We start from the raw sequence: 13,813 nt of genomic DNA on the forward strand, positions 1-13,813 counted from the left end.
TTATCTCTTTGTTGTCGTGGAGATGGTTAAGTAGTTATGCAGGTTTGTCTGAAACCCTTGGGCAGTTTCAAACTAATTTCTGTACGGTAGCTTGGCAAATGGAAGTCACTAATTTGTCTCTCTATGTTACTTTCGCTCTACTACACCTTCTCATCTGCTATTACCATTTTTTTTTTTACCCCCGTCATGCATCAAGTTGTTTTGAATGCCTTAACTTGAGCTTGTTCTGGAAACCGAGAAACGGATTAAAATGGTGTGTGTGTGTGTGTGAGCTGTTTGATGCAGTCACGGACTGTTGTAGCTGCTTTGTGGCCGCGCTCTTGTTGTTGTTGTTATTGTTGTTTTCCTTTTCTCCGTGTGTTGTTTCCCTGTGTGCCTCCGCCGAAGCTCAGAGGGCAGCTGAGCTAGGAGGGAAGCATAAGAGCCGTGTGGGCGGAGACATTACAGAGGTCACTGCACTGCATTTCATGTTGCGAGGCTCTCTCAGGCTTTGGTTGTGTGTACATGTGTGTGTTGTGCGTACGTGTGTACGTGGGTCTGCTTGCATTGGCTGTGTATGGCACAGATGTGTTTTCATGTTCTCTTTCTTTCTCTCTGTTTGTAATGTGTGTTGTGTGTGTGTGTATTAATGCATTATAGTGTTCCATGGTGTGTGTGTGTGTGTGTGTGTGTGTGTGTGTGTGTGTGTGTGTGTGTGTGTGTGTGTGTGTGTGTGTGTGTGTGTGTGTGCTTGAGTATGTGTGTGTGTGCGCATGTGTGTATGTGTGCGCGCGTAGCCCTGCAGAGCGCTCTCTGCCTGTGGGAGTGTTTCTAATGGAGTATGCCCATGACGTGGCGAGGAGTCATCCGCCGGAGGACGTGGGTGGGTGGGGAAGGGGGATGTGCACGCCCCCCCTGCTGGTCAATGCTAAGAACTACGGTGACACAGTCTAAGGGGGGAAATGGGGATCCTGTGGAGAGGGCTGTTTGATTTCTAACAGGGTAGAAAAATGACCTCTCAGTCTCCAAAGAGGCTATTACCAGCAGGCGGGGGGCTCACAGAGCCAATAGTGATTCTTTTTTTCCCTTCTCTTGACAAAAGTGTTGAAGCATAGTAGAAAGTGCTTCAATAAACACTTTACCTCTCTTTACAATCCTGCATCAGTAAGCTGTATAGATCAGGTAGGGAGAGCCTCAGATCTTAGTATCACTGGTGCGCAAGGTTATTGATTAGCTACAGTGCAAGGGACCATTCTTATCTTTGTCTTCTTTCACTTTCACAAGTTTTTTTTCCCCCCTCATGCAAAAGTAGATGTTCTTTTTCGTTCCAAACAAGTTGGTGTGTGCCCTCACTATTTTCCCCTCTGCTGGGAAGGTGTCATCATGTTGGTACAACCTCAGGGAGTGGAATGACATGATATGCTGCGGCCTGCAAGGTCCAGTGTAAATGTAGATTTGCATTTATAGTCATGTGCCATGCAGCGACGATAGCTGCTATCATGTGATTACGGTCACAGTGAGAATGTCTTGGCTCCTTGCCACTGTCCAGCTTGAATTAAAGCACTCTCTCTCTCTTTCTCTCTCTCTCTTTATCTCTCTCTCTCTCTCTCTCTCTCTCTCTCTCTCTCTCTCTCTCTCTCTCTCTCTCTCTCTCTCTCTCACACACACACACACACACACACACACACACACACACTCTCAGCTCCAAGCTGACTCCCCAAATCCTACTGGGCTTTCTTCCCTCTCTGAGAAAAGGCTTTCTATTTGGACACTTTGCCAGAAGTGCCAGTAGCAACAGCAATAATCATAATTATTTTTGTCAGTATTGAGATCACGATTATTTACAGTAAATTTACATTTAGTAGAATTTGGAACGTTATTCAACTGAAAAACAAATAAATAATACATGCAAAAAACTAAATTATAATACAGTTACCACGGTAAAGCAAGGGGGTGCACTGGATTTAAAACTCAAGACAAAACAACAATTTTGTTGTAAAACGCAGTGCAGAAAAATAATCGCTATATTTTTTTTCATAATCATTGGAAGTCACAATTGACAGTTAATTGATTCAGTTGATTATTTGCAGAGCCCTAATTGGCAAAGCGAGTGTTGTAGTGATGGTTGTCTTTCTGGAACTTTCTCTCATCTCCACTCAGGACCTCATTAGCCAGGCAGCTCTTCTAGGAAGAGTCCATTTTCATTTAAGAATTATGGAGCCGTTTTTTTGAGGGGGGCGGGGTCCAATGCAGACTGTTTTTGAAGCTCTGTAGACAGTTGCTTTGACCTCATGGCTTGATTTTTGGTCTTGTTTGTATTGCCGACTGTGAGGCTTTATGTGTACGCCTCCCCAAATCATGTCCAATCGGCTCTATTCGAGGTGTGAAAATATCTCAAAGATGATCAAGAGAAACTGGAAGACAAATCAAGTGTCAAAGTGTCAGGTATTTTTTTTGGGCAGGTACAGTATTGCGGCTGCTACAAGCTAATTGTGTATGGTTGTTGATCTCGCATCCTATTGTGTAATTTTAGATAGGTTGGGTTTTTAATTGTACTCTGTATCATGGGTACAAGATGCAGCACGTTTGCGACTACGAGTCAACGGTGCATTGCCGTTGGATCTCGCATTGTGCTGTGTAGAGTGAAGTTGTGTAAGGCTTGGTTGATGATCGGTCTCTTTGGGTAAAATGCTGCCTAGAGCGCAAGGAATTTAACACCTTACCTGTATATCTGTAATTTATGTATTTGCGGGGGGGGGAATATACAATTGAGTATTGACTGTTGACAGATGAATTTTCCATGAATTTCATGGATTTGAACAAGGTTGCAAAGTGTTTAAGAAGCAATGGTCTAGATGCATTTTGAATGCACAGTAAATCCATGGTCATTCCCTTTTACCGGTGATCAGGACACTGAGTCTGTCTGTTTATATGAGGAATGCAGGCAGCATGGATCCTAAGGCTATGTGGCCAAGCAACCTTACTTATGCATCAGAAAACTACTCTTAGTTTGTGAGTACTGTATATGAAACATAGAATGGTTCTGCCTGATTTAAGTAAGGACGACGTATGGTACCAGTATATGAATCATACTGTTATGTTTTTTTTTTTCATGTGGGTGCTCAGTAGATCCACTGTCATTCTCCCTTTTACCAGTGACCAGTACTGTCTGCCTGTTTGTGTTGTAGGAATGCATGCAGCATGGATCCTGAGTAGGTATTAGCCTATGTGGTCTAGCAACTCCCACCTCACCGATGCATGGGAAAACTAGGCCTTCTCCGCTGTGGCCCACTTTCAGTGAGCACTTTTAGGTTTTTGAAAGACGTAGGCATCAGAAAAAGGTGCCATAATGATCCAATTGTTCCAATCAGTTATAAATGGTTGCTTCAATCACCCTCAAGGCACCCTATTCTGAAAGTACAGGCTGGTACTGCATATCTATATGTTGCATTATTCAGGGATTTAATGAACTTGGTTTTGTTTATTTATATTGTGGGGGCCGGTAGCCTAGAGCTGATGCTGTGATTATGAAGGCTGTCATTGTGCCCTGGCTGTGGTTTCTCAGAAAGCATTACTGGGAGGAGTATGGCGTCTTTCTAATGTATGTCCAAATTCCTGCATGCCATGCCCGTCTCCTCATGTCACTTGCTAACTTCACGCAGATAATGCATGTGTCACGGCCATGTCACATGAGCTCCTCCTAAGCAAGGTGCGTTTTTAAGCGTGAAGAAGTCTTTCATTGTTTGTGCTATCACACTGTCTCCTACGCTGGATCTGATTAGTTTCTTGGTGTTTTGAGCCCCCAACGTTGTCTTCAAGGCAGCACTGCCTGGAAGGTGCTAGGGTTAGGCATGGGTTAAGGTTAGGGTTAGGGTAGGATTAAGTGCCTTTAAGTCAACAGTGGCAGCGCTGCCTGGAAGACGACGTTGGGGGCTCAAAACACTATCGAGCATCTGATCACCTGTCCAGCATGAGAAATCGTGTCACATTGGTCACTCTGGGGTAGCTGTGGCCTGTTGGTTAGGGCCTCTAGCTTGTAACCGGAGGGTCTCAGGTGCGATCCCCGACCATACCATGGCTGAAGTGCCCTTGAGCAAGGCACCTAACCCTTCACTGCTCCCCGAGCACCGCTGTTGAGCAGGGAGCTCACTGTTCCGGGTTAGTGTGTGATTCAGCTCACTGTGTATTCAGTGTGTGCTGTGTGTGTTCACTACTTCACGGATTGGGATAAAGGCAGAGATTGAATTTCCCTCACAGGATCAAAAGAATATACTACTATGCTATACTGAAGGAGGTCATACGCACATCATAAAAAGCACCAGAAAAAAAGGAACAGAGCATTGACTTGTTTGACTTTGAAGTGCACTGCTCTGCTTATAGTCATTTGGAACTGAACCTCTCTGAATGGAATCTACAGTATCCGATTCAGTTGTGTCTCACTTGCCTGAGATGCTGTCAGTAAGCAATGGGGTACAGAGCTGCGTTTTGTGTTTGTTTATTCTGTCACAGCACGGTTAAATAGAGATCCTGCATTAGTGTTTCAGAGATCCGGCGTTCACGTGTGCTGAAATGTATCCTCTCTGGAATCCTTCCCGTCAGTGGCCAGTTTTAGGGATCCTGGGCTCCAGATCAGAAGATGTGGGCCGGCAGTGACCGCTAAGCGCCCAACAGTTGAGCATAACCCGCAGCAGAACAGCGCTGAACGGATGACCGTTTGAGGCCATAGCCGGCTCGCCACGGTGCTTAACGGCATTATCAAGGGCAACTAAGCAAAGCTCTTAATCCAGACTTTGTGTAATCGCGGGCCCGGGAGAATGTGTAGTACAGGGACAGTGCAGGCTGTGTATGGGGGTAGGTCAAAGGGCATGGCTCCAAGGGCTCTTCGCATGTAGGCCGGTCGCTTCAAATGGCTTCAGCTCCACACATACTGTACATAGTACTTGGTGTTTCCATTTCGTATTGTATGAGAAGGTACAGTACATAATGTTCTAGCAGTAGTATCACGGCCCTGTTAAAGGTGTTTGGGTGCACCTTAATGAGAAAGTTAGGCACACCATTGCAACCACATACTGTAATATGTGGGGTATGGGATATGGGATATATACGGTATCATATCTAGTCTACTTTCGCCGTTCTGCTTCATCTTGGTGCTGCAATACTAGCTGATTGTTATTCCTCTCGATGGGCTTACAGTATCTGTTCTTATATCGTCTCTCGCCTGTGCTTCTGTTATTCCAGCCCTCCCAACAGACCAGATGCCAACGGAGTCGGCGGAGCAGCGGCAGCTAAGGCGGGCGGAGCAGCTCATAAGATCTGCCTGGTCTGCTCCGACGAGGCTTCGGGCTGCCACTATGGCGTCCTCACCTGCGGAAGCTGCAAGGTGTTCTTCAAGAGGGCCGTTGAAGGTAAAAAGCAAATCTCCACGGACAGTGAGCTGCGGGTTACGAGGTTCAAAAGGCTCAACGAGTCTGATAGTTGTTGATTAATCCTTTTATTGACTGCTACAATAGAGGAACGCCCTCTGTATGTTTAATTAACTTGCTCTTCAGTCTTCCTAGGGTTTTGTGAACACAAGCTTTCACGCTTTAATGCTTTTGTGGTTTGTGTGTGTGTTTGTGTGTGTCTGTGGGTGTGTGTGTATTTGTGTGTATTTGTGTGTCATTGTTAGGATATCAGAGTAAGGATCCAGCCAAACTGGTTTTTCTTAGAAATGACAGCATGCCGGTGTCAACGGGTTCATGCTCTCATTATAGATGCACGAGTACTGTATTATGGCCAGTGGATGTCCTATCTGTAAAAGATGTGGTATCAGTACAAACAAGACTGCATGCGCATGCACAGTGCAGGTGTGCGCTGCCATGGGTACGCTCTTTAAATGAATGTGTTGAAAACAACACAATTATCCACAACACATACATCCCTGTGTCCAGATAGGGACAACACAGTTTGTGTTGTTTACCATTTTTATTTGCTACACAATATGTGTTGAAAATAACTTGCATTGAAAACAACACAATTTGCAGAGTGCTTTGGCAACAAGGGGATTCAGATTTTCTTTTTTTCTGTATGTGAGACTGAACTGCTACAACCACCGAGACTGATTTTTCTAGTCACCCTTTCTAAAAAAAAAAGACAGAGCTACTTACAGTATAGTCCCTTGCACTTTTTCACATTTTGTTGTAGCTGAAATCAGTCAGTCTACACTTCACATCCCACAATGAAATAATTTGTGTAAATTTAGTTAATTTTGTTTATATATGAATAATGCTGTATTTATTATTTTAAATTTGTCTACCGCTCTGGGGTGGAATGTGAAATTAGGCAGACGTTATGAGCTCCTTTTTTTCACAGAGGTCCCTCACTCACTTTCAGTCAACAGATAGCAAACCCACAAACCCACAGCTCATGAGAGAGAGACAGAGTGAGAGTGAGAGAGTGAGTGAGAGAGAGAGAGCGGGAGGAAGAGAGAGAGATAGGGGGTGGAAGAGAAAGTGAGAGAGAAAGAGAGAGAGCGGGAGAAAGAGAGAGTGAAAGAGATAGAGAGAGAGAGAGAGAGAGAGAGAGAGAGAGAGAGAGAGAGAGAGAGAGAGAGAGAGAGAGAGAGAGAGTAAAATCATTAGTTTTGTCCAGAGGCTGGTTCTCCTTGCAGGAAGTTGCCCTAAACTGAGAGATTCCTCTCTTGGGAAGGACAGAGGGTGACCGTGTGGTCAGCAGACAGTTGTTGTCTTGCACTGTCGAGCCCCAGGCTCCTCTCCTACAAGTATATTTATACCACAGATAGTGGCGGGAGTACTTGGCCTCCCCAGATTCAGACTCAAGGTTTAGCCTGGGAGGTTTGAGCTGTGGCTCCACCTGTCTGACAGGTTCTGCTGTTGGTAGATGTTGTGCCTTACAGTTAGACATGTACATGACACCTTTAGCACACAGTGTGTTTTCAGACAAATTATGAGTGTTGATAGACATGTGCAGAGTTAGTGACAAATCAAGTATCATACAACTAACGATACTGTTCAGGCATTGGCAGGACTGACAATAATAGTTTCAGGCAGCGCTATGAAAAGAGAACCATAAATATGAAATGTTTTGTGTTGTGTTATTTTGATGTGTGCGTATGTACAGTATGAGGGAGAAAGAGCGTCTGTGCTTGTGTCAGCCATTTAAGCCCATGCTGCATGCGTTTCTGTACTGAAGTGTGGTCGTCCACCTCAGACAGCTTTGCCATAATGACCATGCTTGATTGCAACATTTTCAGTCTTCCTCATTTAGATTTTTGTAATTTTGTATTTGATGCATTAAAGGAATACGCCACCCAAAAATGAAATTAAGCTAGTCTCGGTCACCCCCAGAGTTAGAACAGTGAAAAAAACCAGGTTAAAATCCGTCCGGGCATTCTCCTGCTTTGGGAGCAGCGATTTTAGCTTTAGCTTAGCACAGTTGCTGTAGATGAAGGGTGTCAGTGAGCACGTCGTCCAAAAAAGTGACCGAGACGTCTACATTTTTTTCTAAATATATCTTGGGAGCCGTGTGTTCAAAACGAGTACAAATCATAATGCAAAATCGAACGAGACTATTACCTGAGCAGATCTTTACTTGGAACTATATTCAGCCTCATCGCTGACGAAGCACCGCTAGCTAGGCGCAAAGTTCTCACGTAGCACCACTTGAATCCATCCGTGAAGTTCCAGTCGAATCTAGAAGTTGGGAGTTTACAAGACTGCTACGTGAGAACTTTGCGCCTAGCTAGCGGTGCTTCGTCGGCGATGAGGCTGAATATAGTTCCAAGTAAAGATCTGCTCAGGTAATAGTCTCGTTCGATTTTGCATTATGATTTGTACTCGTTTTGAACACACGGCTCCCAAGATATATTTAGAAAAAAATGTAGACGTCTCGGTCACTTTTTTGGAGGACGTGCTCACTGACACCCTTCATCTACAGCAACTGTGCTAAGCTAAAGCTAAAATCGCTGCTCCCAAAGCAGGAGAATGCCCGGACGGATTTTAACCGGGTTTTTTTCACTGTTCTAACTCTGGGGGTGACCGAGACTAGCTTAATTTCATTTTTGGGTGGCGTATTCCTTTAAGGTCAGGAATAGTACTGGAAAACCTTTTTTTTATGCAAATGGGTATATTTCCGTCAGAACAGCAATATTTAGGACTGTTGATGCTTGATGTTTTTGCGATTTTGGTAACATCAAAATAAATATATAAAAAGATTAGATAGAAACTGTGTATGCCTGATAACATTGATAAATGACACAACTGAAACAAGATTAGTATCTCAGTGTCATTGAACTAAGTAGGTATAGTGTAGGAGCATGAATGTCATTTTAAACAATGTACGTTTCTCACTGTGTAGTTAGAACTTTTAAAACATGTAATTGTGCTGTTGTTCAGCCATCACAGAAAAAAAATGTTGATATCGGATATTTTGTGTCTCTTCTCTCCATTCTATGGTTGTTCTGGCTGGGGTGAAGGATGGAGAGCACGGCAAAACACGGATGGTAAATAAAACACTACCTTCAATAACACCGCCGCTTCAGATACCCCCTCAATCCCTCTGTGTCCTCCCACCTCTCTGTCTCTCTGTCTCTCTCCGGCTCCTGCACCTGCCAACACCTGTGCTCTGTCAAATACATGCTTTTATGGTTTGGTGATTTCAATGATTTGCTAGCATAGGCGTCCCCCTCAACAACCAATTTGTTAGTTTGCAAATGCCTCGCAATCTAGCCTAATCTATGTCCAAACTGTTAGTGTCAGTTAACAGCACTAACCACTGTGTAAAGGTTAACATTATCTTGGTTTCTAATGCCCCGTCACCCCACCCCTACGCTCCTTCTGCTTCTGTTGTTGGACCTCAGCAAATGCTGTTAATGTGGGCTATTATGTCTGAGAGGGTCCCTGGTCATTTTTCTAGGGAGCCTGGGGATCGCGGCTGCCGGTATCATCTAAAGGAAACATATTAACCATTAGCACATGCTGTGCAACAAGTAATTAGTCACAACAGTGCTCGCTGGCTGCATCCAAGGTGTTAGTCAGCGCTCCGCTGCCAGGGATTGCGGTGGAGGGTATGGAGAACTTGATAAGGCCACATGTAAACGACTTTGTATCTAGGCAATTACTGCTAATAATTGCTTTGGCCGGATAGTGAAGCAAGGTGGGAGGCTGGTCAAAGTGACATTTCAAATAAAAGGGAGGGGGGAAATGAATATGAGATAAGGACTCCACTATTTCTTTTAAGCCCTTTCATTTTCTTTCAGTTTACTCGGTTGCCATTGCTGTTTCCCAGGAAGCTTTTGATACTATACTGACAATAGTGTAGTTGGTATTGCCGGTGTGTTGCAGCAGCAGGAGCTCTCTCTCGAATGAGACATGGCCGCTTTGTTAAATTATTTAAGCTTGTTCACGAAGAAAGAGAATGGCTGATTTCAGACGTGGCAGTTGTTGGCTTTCCTTTTACAGAAGTCTGTTGGTCAAGTGTGAAGGCTGAGAGGTGTGTTCAGAAAACTGACCTCTGTGTAGTTAACTTTCTTCATGGATTTTTAAGACTCAAACCCAGTAGAAATGTCTACTTCATGCTGGAGTGCTCGCGAGAGATCAGAGGAGAGGTTGCTGTCATCAAAATAGTAATCTGAGAAAGATGGCTATTCAAAATCATAGGCTTCACTCTTAACTCACAACCAGCTTAATATGGATGTGTGCTGCTTGTGTCCGCATAATTTTGGAAAACTATGCTAATCAAAATGTCAACCCTCTCCTTAACATGTTGCAAGTAGCAAGTCAGACAATTGTATCCTTCCTCTACAACGGGGCTAGCACATAAAGTTCTTGGGTACAGTACATTTTTAATGAGAAATCTTTCCCTCTTAGTTGTAATTCCTGCTTGTCTGCATGGCACAGGTTTTGTAGAGGCAGTTCCTAAAGAGTAGAGAAATATTGTACTTGCCACTCTAAACTAGATTCTCACAGCCAAAATGGCCGTTTCAAATAAGAGATGTGATTATCTTAGAAAATCACATTATATGCATCTAACTCTGTTTTATGTTTATAGAGCTAGACCGCAGCTGCCAGAGATTTCAGATTCTATCTGAATTTAGCAAAATTGTCTGAAGTGCACATACAATTTGATAGAGGGCCAATGTAATGTACTATAAATATACTAACATACTACATACAGTATAATGGACTAAATTTGGCATTGCTCCTGGATCACTGCTGCGCATAGAGGTCCACAGGGCAGAACAGCAGTCAGCTAATGACAGCCATCCTGTGTGAAACTCTTAACAGTCCTGAACAAATAGATTTCAGCTTGCATGCCAGACAGCTCAGGCCATCCCTAAAATTATGTTGGCCTGCTTGTCGTAACCCGACCGACTCAATCAAATTGGACCAAACCTTTTTTTTTAACATCGTTTGATCTGCCAACTTGCCAAATATAATGTTCTGTTGTGGCAGAGTCAAACATTTTTTAAGTAATACTTTACTTTGTAGAACCATTTATTTCATATTCCCATGTATTGTGGTTGGGTGTCCTGCTGATTTTGGAGATGAAGGAGTAGAAAGAGTAGTGTGATGTATCCCTCTAAATACCCATACAAATTGAGAATTTTCAGATGCTGGCTAGATTTGAAGGGAGCAATGTTCCAGAAAGCTTAGTGAACAGGGAAAGAGGAAGTGAAAGAAGCTTAGACTTTTTAGTGTACAGTACGTCGTACAGTAGTATAAAAGAAAATATGACATTTATCAGAATATCTCAGTTTAATTACAAATTGATATGTAATTAGTTTAACAAACATGTACAGTATGAGCCAATAGCTACAGTATTTACAGTGTCAATAGAACGTATGAAAATTATTTGTGAATGACAGTAATGTTTGGGTAGAATCCAGTAGCAATCTCACTTCCCTGCACATCCCTGAGGAGAAATGTACGTTTGCAGGAATAGCACTGATATACAGTAGCTAACGTGTTTATACTGTTGGAAAGAGTACTTTTTGCTTTGCAACTTGTACTGTATTGCACTAGCCTGTGCATTCGTTGATGTGCATTGCGTGGGCTGACTGAATTATGAACTTTAATCTGATGCACATCTGTGCCCTGTGCACTGCTGTGAACACTAGCCTGTTTTGAAAACCAGTAATAAACTGTTGGAAGTGTTCTTTGGTTAACTCTGAAATAAAGTTAGCTCATCACCAAATGTTGATTAAATTTGACCTTAGTAGACGACCACAATATAATTTTACCCTTGGTTTAGTCTATGTGACAGATCAAGCTAATTAATTCTAGCTTGTGGAGATATGATTACTATCACAAAATATGCTAAATATGAGCTAGCATGTAGGCATTAATTCATCATCAATGGTGCTGATATCTTCAATAATTTTGCCATGAAGCCATTTAATTCCGTGTTGGCAATTTTATGCTGCTGCTGGAGATACAGTATACTGTATGTCATTGTTCTGACATGCTCGGAATTGCCATTGCTATAAAAGACCAGGAGAAAGTCATGAGAGTAAGGTTTCATCAATAGATGAGCACATCATCTTGGTTTCTCCCAGATGGATACTGTGTTAAGGACTTATAATATTTGTGTGTCTGGCAAGTTGACACCAAATGCCTTGAGTTTTTAAAGTATGGCAGACCAATATAATGAAAGCGGTGTACATCCTTACACAACATCCTGTTGCTTGTACTATTTCCTGAACTATGTGATGCCCTTATCAGTTTTTAATTTGTATATATCCCTGTTTTTATTGAATTCAGGGTCATACTATGTACTGATGTCTGATTTTGTAAAAAATATCCTTTTCTGGTCATGTTTTTTAATGCACCTGCTATTATTTATCTAATTATTTTATAATTTTGATGATACAACACACCAGTATACTGTAAGAATGGCCTTTTTCTCTGACATTCCATGTGAGCTTAATGCAGTGTATTACATGTTCGTATAGAGTATTGTGTTTTTGTTTCGTCAAATTGACTCAGAATTCTATATTTATGTGCCACATGCCCAATATGCTCAAATTAGAGATATTGACATCAGTTTTTATCCACTCAGAAGCTCAGATCAGAGTCTGTAATTCACGGATTGGCCCTCTGAGATGGAGGGTTGGGAGGGAATCTCTGGCTAGTGCTAACTTTATTGCTAGGTTCACATTGTTGCTATAAGCAGAGTTGTGAAGCTTTTTTTCTCATTCACATGACCATGTCATTCCTGGTGTGCACGCCAGGAATAGACCCCAGACTAGAAGCATGACAGGCTCCACAAACATATTAGTTGGTGCTACAGCCTACCAGTGTCTTTTCCTGTGGTGTTCGAAGAACAATTTCCTGACTATTAGCCGTGGCTTATACTGTACATTGATTTTGCAAGATTTTTTAAACTATGAGGTTTATACACGGGGACAGTAATATGGTATTAATATAGTTTTGTTTCTTTTAACTTGCATAAAACACTGCTCTGTGTTTTATACACAGGAAATTACTGGGAATCAGCCAGTTTGTATTGTTGTTTGTTATCACTTCACACTGTAGAAATCTTGACTGGTTTCTGTAATGGTGAACAGTGCTTACTGGTCTTTGCATGTCACTTTTGAAGTGATACCTCTGCATGTCACTTTTGAAGTGGGCAGGTTGGGGGTGAGAGAAGCAGTGGTTTCAAGTGACCAAAATTAGGATTGAATATTAGCATTTCACAAAGATTTCCTCCTTCCTTTGCTTTGCTTTGTTTTTTTTACTCTACACAGTTCAAACTAATTATTACTTCCCCCTCCCCCCACTCCTTCTTTAAAGGACAACACAACTACCTCTGTGCCGGTCGCAACGACTGCATCATCGACAAGATCCGGAGGAAGAACTGTCCCGCCTGCCGCTTCCGGAAGTGTCTGCAAGCCGGCATGAATCTGGAAGGTAAGACATTGTGTGCTCTGCTGCAGCGTTGCTGTATCTATCAGCAGATCAGCCCCATGCGATCGATTAGTCATATCCAGTCACGTCGCCATGCCGTACCACTCCTCCTCAACTTTAATGGACGGAACTTTGCAGAACATGCTCAGATTGTTATCGGTTGCTTTGAAAGCTACAGTATCTGCATGTCTTAAAGGTCTGCTATTTTGACTCTTAGTCGGAAAGTGTCAAGCCTGGTTGTAAATCCCTGTTGGTAAAGTCGTGCTTAGGCTCCATAGCTTAATGAGACTGTCACTCTTCAGTGGGCTTTACTTACATGTGTCAAAGGTAACAGGTATGATTAGTGATCTGCCGTGTGCATGTCAATCATGTCCTGTTTGTCACTAATGAGTGAAACTGTTTGAGAGTGCTGAACTGACGGAGGAAAAGGCACATGATTGTGGGTGTGATGCAAAGAGTACTTTTGCTTCTGGAGTGACTGGAGTGAAGTATGATGAATCTGAGTGGCTTTGTCACTCAAGCATCAACGAATCATCAAAGCGTAAAATGATGGGCTTTCTTTTTTCCTCGTCAGGATAAGATAGTCATTTCCTTTGGCTCTAAGCAGTTTTTACATAGTTCTTGAGGTCTGAAGTATGGGTTCAAAAAGACAACAAGCATTCAGAACAGCTATTTTGAACAATGGTGTTTGCTCTCAGAGTTAGGTTCTGTGTAAACATTGTATCCCAGTCTTAGAGACCCGGAAGTCCTTAACCCTGGTGTTGAGAACATGCTAGCTGGGTTACTGAGAGCGGAGGTATACTCCATATTATACTATGTTCAGATTTCTAAATGCATGTCGTTACCAGGATGTATGGAAATGTTCAAAACCAGATTTCTCTGTAAACGTTATGCTTCTTATCACTTGATACAATTGGATGGAAACATAA

The 13,813-nt window shown here is 42.7% G+C and overlaps 1 protein-coding gene across 1 annotated transcript in view; it reads left to right on the forward strand.

Annotated features, from left to right (window-relative positions):
• LOC134080524 (glucocorticoid receptor-like) overlaps positions 1-13,813 on the forward strand; it is a 54,841-nt gene that overhangs the window by 29,127 nt on the left and 11,901 nt on the right. Inside the window, exons 3-5 of the mRNA XM_062537021.1 lie at positions 5,218-5,384; positions 8,453-8,479; positions 12,771-12,887. Coding sequence (XP_062393005.1) covers positions 5,218-5,384; positions 8,453-8,479; positions 12,771-12,887 — 311 coding nt within the window. The remainder of the gene's footprint in view (positions 1-5,217; positions 5,385-8,452; positions 8,480-12,770; positions 12,888-13,813) is intronic.

The sequence above is a fragment of the Sardina pilchardus genome, chromosome 5 (genome assembly GCF_963854185.1).
Source record: "Sardina pilchardus chromosome 5, fSarPil1.1, whole genome shotgun sequence".
Lineage (NCBI taxonomy): Eukaryota > Metazoa > Chordata > Actinopteri > Clupeiformes > Clupeidae > Sardina > Sardina pilchardus.